Source organism: Carlito syrichta, unplaced genomic scaffold (assembly GCF_000164805.1).
Source record: "Carlito syrichta isolate Samal-C Ts95f unplaced genomic scaffold, Tarsius_syrichta-2.0.1 Scaffold310396, whole genome shotgun sequence".
NCBI classification, from domain to species: domain Eukaryota; kingdom Metazoa; phylum Chordata; class Mammalia; order Primates; family Tarsiidae; genus Carlito; species Carlito syrichta.
Genome location: NW_007254492.1, coordinates 168,049 through 174,048, shown reverse-complemented (window position 1 = coordinate 174,048; position 6,000 = coordinate 168,049). Strand labels below are relative to the sequence as shown.

Sequence of the window (6,000 nt, the reverse complement as noted above, 5' to 3'; positions counted from 1 at the left end):
AGCCAGTGTACACACGGTGTGGGTTGGGTTCAGGCCCCCTACACAACGTAACCTGTGGCTCTTCTAGGGTACAGCGGGGCCCAGTTCTCTCAGGCTACATTTTTAAGCCTGAGAGTATGCTGGAACCCCTTCTTCTGTCGGGGGAGAGGAAGCCAGGGGGCAAACAGCTGTCACTCTCTAGGTGACAGGCAATTTGGGCAGGATGTTTACCTAGGGCCAAGGTCTGTGGCTCCCAAGGTCCTGCAGCCCCACTCCCATCCACCCTTGTTCCCCAGAAGTGGGGACACCAGGAGACCCAGGGGCTGGCTTGAGGCTGTACAGAGGGCAGACACTGTAGGGAGGAGAGGCGTGGCTGCCAAAGAAGAAGCAGTCCATTCACAAGAGAGTGCAGTTTCACATGTTTATTTTTGGCAGGAAGGAAATCATTGCAAACTTCTCATTGACAATATTCGCCCCAGAAACGTGCACATTCCACATGTAGCATTTCCCAAGTACTGTTTCTCACATTCAAACGTCCAACAGACATCCATGATCACTCAGACACCAGCACCTCCATTGCCTGGGGGGTGTCAGTCTGCAGAGAAGCTCCTGGGAGAATGGAACAGGAATAGACATGACTAAATTTACAGTAAGATAGGAACAGAGGCAGCCAGCCAGTTTTGCACAGGTAACTGCAAGTGCTTCAAGCCATCCACTCTTCTCGAACCCTGGCCTGCCAACTGTCCAACACAGCACCTTTAAAAGCAGAGGCACAAACGTCAAGAGTGTTTGACCATAGGGCTGTGTGGTCCTGGATTTTTTTTTTATTAGAAAGCCATCTTTAAAAAGATGGGGTGGTAAAGTGCTGCCAGGTTACAGACTTACAGGATTCTTGTGTACACCAAAAGTTCAAATGCTGCAACCATGACAAGTCAGTGTCATCAGGCCATCCTCATGTCCCAAAGTCATCTCATCAAAATTGCACCATGTCAAAGGAGCTTCCCCACCAGCCGTCGACCATGACAGGTGTTCCTTTTCAGTATACAAATGCATTGTTTACAAACAGCCAATGTGTGAAACCATAGACCAACACGTGGATTCCAGAACACATGGAAGACACAGCGTTAACAACCTCAGGAGTGCCTGTGAACCTCCACTGGAAGCCTGGCCAGAGAAGTCATGACATCAGAGTGGGCTGGCGTCCACGAACCCAAGGTTCCCTGTCTCAGATCTTAATGTCAAAAATACTTGCCTGGGAGATGGCATTTAAACCTGGTACAGAAAGAACCATGGAAGCTTAGGTGGCCAGGCTTCTCTTTTGGCTAAAGAGTTAGGGGTATTTTGGTAACATGGGAAGTACATGGCACAGAGGAATAGGTTTTATTAGGTTTCATTAGGGTTTAAAGCCCACAATTTAATAGAAGGTAATAATTAACAACAATACCCGTATTTACCTTAGAAAACATAAGCCCCAAACATTCATCTCATTTCTTGGCCTTATGTTAGAATTCTATTGCTTCATTTACATGTAGATGATTAAAAATATATAGAGATAGATAGATATTTTGATTATGTACACAAAGCAGATTCAAGAGTTAAAATCAAAAATGGAATTTTGGAGTGTGGTCAAATAAGGTGCACAGATTCCAGAACCCTCAGAGGGCTGGCTGGCTCTCCCAAGACATTCTGTGTCTGTGGTGGCAGAAACCGGGCCCCGTCCCCAACAGCTCTGCACTGGCTTAGTGCAATGGTGCTCACAGTTTCAGGAACTACGACGTGAAGTGTCTGGCTCAAGCCCACCAAGTGTCTTCACTCCTTCTGTCAGAAGTGGAGCACTATTCCTAGGTTTACATCCCCTGATATATTTTAGAATTTCACTCCTCTCTGTCCCCTCTTCCAAATAAGGCCCTGTGATGCCAACAAGGAAGGGGGCACAAGTGAGGGTTCTAAGGCTCTCGTGAGGGCCTAGTTCTGTGTGGATATCAACACACGACAGACACCTGACTGCAACATTCAAGACATTTAAGGCAGTGGGTTCATTTAATGACTGGTTTTCCGAATGCAGGTTTGTGGCATGTACAGATCTGCCACGTCACTATCATCATCTGTGGTAACGTCTAGCAAGGGATTGTTTCTATGTTAATTGGCATGTGGATTACTGGGTTAGGAACACTCAGAATGTTGGGAAACCTGGTTGCCCCCTGAATACTCACTTCCCTTCTGAATGCACAGCAGTTCACAGGCCAGAGGGCTGCTGGGAGGACGTGATTGGCAGCTGGCTTCGTGACTTTGTGATGAAAGCAAAAAAGGGACATTTTAATCTGACCCCCAACTTCCAGTCTTGTTAGTGCCAAGTCGCTCCCACCAGAACTCTGGCTGAGGACCAACCCACAGAGGACTAAGGCAAAGGTGCCAACATGAAAGGGTTCTTAATTATTTTTAAGAGCAATACTTTACAGACCGTCTTGTTGTCAAACAAGGAACATGGCACTTCTTAGACACCAAATTGGGAAAGGCTGCAAAGACAGCCAGGGCTTGGGGGTGGAAGCCCTTCCTCTCCCTGATCGAGGGCGATGAGTCCCACGTCTAGACAGGCTTTCCCCACCCTTGGCTCAGAAATAGGCTGTGCTTCAAAGGAGAAGACCAAGAGATGGACTCGGGCCACATCAGCTTGGTGGCTGGCTGGTTGAGGCCGCAGGTTCTCAGGAGAGAACGGTCAGTTGATCCAGCAGGATGTGATGTGGCCTGTGGTTGCAAATGATTGTCACCCCTGTGCAGGGCTTTGGCCCTTTAGCCTTTGTACTCTTTGGTGGCCAGAGCCAGGGAAGGGCGACAGTTGGTGCAGGCTGCACTGGGGTGGGACACCTATATTTCTGACCCTGTCCAAGTTTGTAGCTTAGCAGTGAGCATATTCTGAGCATAGGCACAGTGGCAAAGAACAGTGTAACAGCCGCTGGTCAATTCCATTTGGTGGCAGCGCGATAGCAGCAAAGAAAATTCCCAAACAGCTCCATGTGTATCCAGCTTTCGGAAAGGAAAGATTTAAAAATCAATCAACAGATTTTTTTTTTTTTAAATATCCAAGGGTTTTAGGGTTTCTTGTAACTATTCTACCAAAAAAAAAAAGAACAAAAAACAACAACAACAAAAAAACCCCAACAAAAAACCCCCACAGAAGTATGGCAGTAGTGTGAGAGTAAAAGTGACATGATATCACTTTTCATGGGGGAAAATGGGACCTTAAGATAAATTTGTCACCATCAGAAATAATCATATAAAAGAATCTATTGTTTCCTCAAATGTTGAGCCACACAATTGCAGATACATTCCAAACGGGGTCAGAAATGAATGGAGACAATGACACAGTCACAAAATACTCCTATCAGGAACCTGACCCTGTAGCATGCCACAGGTCGTCAGAGCAAAGTCACACCTGTTGGGAGACAGGGTCCTATGACTCACTCCACTCCCTCAGCACCCCCTGCCACACACAGACACGCTACCAGGTTCTAGAAAATTGTTGTGTTCATCTTCTTAGAGTATCTAAGACAATAAAAGACTAAAAGATGTCTGGAAATAGGCTGTGTAGAAAAATTAACTCTCAGCTTAAAATAACATTCAAAAGGCACTTCATCCTGTAGGAAAGAGATTCTGAGTTGGGTCAGCTGCTCCGAGCTGGGACCGAAGGGGACAGGTGCTCTGCTTGGAGGGAGGACAGTTGAAAGGAAGTCTGATAGATATCAAGCTTTTTTTTTTTCTCTATTTTTTTTTCTTTTTGGTATGTTTTAAGAAAAGCAAATCCAGTAAAATGCATGTCCCTTTATGAAATTTGTTAAAAGAGTTCTTTTTTTAAAATAGTTGCTTCTGTTCTTAAAAAACAAAACGAGTAGGCATGGCCACATTCACCCTGTGGCCTGGAGCATGAAGGATCCTCACTTGCTGCTCCAGGGGAGCCCAGGGCAGGCAGGCCCCGAGGTCAGAGGTTCCAGAGCACACAGGTGGGACGCGGACAGAGGCCAGGGCTACCTGCTGCAGAGTCTGTGCAGCACGCTGTACACGTCGTCCTCCCGGCTCAGACCCTCAAAGAAGGGGATGAGGTCCAGCAGCTCCGTGTCCGTCATGTCATCAAACCAGGACTGCACAGGCACCTGGAAGACAGTGGCATGGAGGAGGCAGCAGGACTGCACCTAGCCTGACTGGGTCCCTGTACTTTCAACATTGTTTTTTTTGGTCCCCTGTCCCAACCAAGGTCAATCCAAAGCTACGTGATTTGGGAGATGCGAAAGTTAAATGTTGGCCGGCCGCAGTAGCTCATGCTTGTCATCCTAGCACTTTGGGAGGCCGAGCCAGGAGGACTGCTTGAGTCCAGGAGTTCGAGACCAGGTTGAACAACATAGCGAGACCTCGTCTCTACAAAAAAATGAAAAAATTAGCAAGGCACAGTGGCGTGCACCTGTAGTCCCAGTCACTTGGACTGCTTGAGCCCAGGAGGTCAAGGATGCGGTGAGCTGTGATCACGCCACTGCACTCTAGGTTGGGCAACAGAGTAAGAACCTGACTCGAAATAAAATAAAATAAAATAAATGTATCCAGTTTGTGTGCATTTGCCTGTTTTGTTTTCCTACCACAGAAAAGGAGGCCAGAGCATAGACCATATGAGAATTAGTGTGGTGACTTGCCAGTTTCATAAAACTCTTTCTTGAATCAAGTCAGCTCCTTACACTTCCGCGCATGTGCAAGCAGAGGCTATATGCCAACCACCACCATGGCACAGGACAGCTTCTACTCAGGGTCACTATGGTATGTTATATGGCAGAGAGAAGTGGTAAATTTCCTCCTACAGGTGGTAGTTATCAGTTAAAAGTATGCAGACCACTCTGAAGCTGTGGGCAGAGACAGGATTTTCCTTTAGTTGTAGGCAGAAGGGTGGTAACGGGTATAGCCAGGGCTGCAAAGAAATTTGAGAAAACCAAAAATGTTTAAAAGTAACATTCTGGTTACTTTTTTTTTTTTTTGAGTTGGAATCTCACTCTGTTGTCCAGGCTGGAATGTATCGGCACCATCACGGTCACCGCAGCTTCGACCTGCTGGGCTCAGGTGATCCATCCGCCTCAGCCTTCCAAGCAGCTGGAACCACAGGCACACACCCCCTCACCCTGCTACTTTTTGATTCATTGTAGAGATGAGGTCTTGTCAAGTTGCCCAGGCTGGTCTCGAACCCATGGGCTCAGGCAATCCTCTTGCCTCCGCTTCCCAAACATTCTGACCCTATTACAAATCTCAAGACAGCTTAGAAACATAAAAATTCACATGTAATTTTGAAAAACAATATAAGGATTAATTAAAAATGACTCCCTTGTGGGGATAGGGAGAGAGTAGAAGCAAGGGCAGAAATGAACACAGACTTTTCCAACTCTATCTTCATTGATAATTTCGATGCTAGAAGCTTGTGAATGTGTTATTATTGTTTTTGAGTTGGAGTCTCATTCTGTTGCCCAGGCTGGAGTGCAGTGGCATGATCATGGCTACCACAGCCTTGAGGTGCTGAGCTCAGGTGATCCTTCTGCCTCAGCCTTCCAAGTAGCTGGAACTGCGGCTACAGGTGTCACCACACCTGGTTAATTTTTAAAAATTTATTATAGAGACAAGGTTTTGCCAAGTTGACCAGGCTGGTCTTCAACCCCTGGGCTCAGGCAATCCTCTCACCTCCATCTCCCAAAATGCTGGGATTACGGGCGAGAGATACCACGCCTAGCCAAATGTGTTATATAATTAAAATAAAATTAAACCATTAAGAAGAAAGCAATACAAAATGAACCTGAGTGTATATAAAGTTGGTGACACAACCATACAGAGAATTATTTCAAATGGTTTTAAAATATAGTATTCTGACTGTATACCTCTCCAAAAAACCCTCGTCTGCATTTAGTTGTCTTATTTTTAGCAATAATATTAGCACTGCCATTTTGAAATTATTAAACGTATACTGAAGAGTAAATCAAAGATGCCATTCTGCTAATA

At 46.0% G+C, this 6,000-nt stretch overlaps 1 protein-coding gene across 1 annotated transcript in view; it reads right to left on the bottom strand.

Moving 5' to 3' along the window:
- Positions 1 to 386: 386 nt before the first annotated feature.
- The window catches only part of CTDSPL (CTD small phosphatase like), a 136,377-nt gene continuing 130,763 nt past the window's right edge, over positions 387 to 6,000 (bottom strand). Inside the window, exons 9-11 of the mRNA XM_021717710.1 lie at positions 4,006 to 4,127; positions 2,193 to 2,266; positions 387 to 588 (exon numbers count right to left, since the gene is read on the bottom strand). Coding sequence (XP_021573385.1) covers positions 533 to 588; positions 2,193 to 2,266; positions 4,006 to 4,127 — 252 coding nt within the window. The 3' untranslated portion in view covers positions 387 to 532. The remainder of the gene's footprint in view (positions 589 to 2,192; positions 2,267 to 4,005; positions 4,128 to 6,000) is intronic.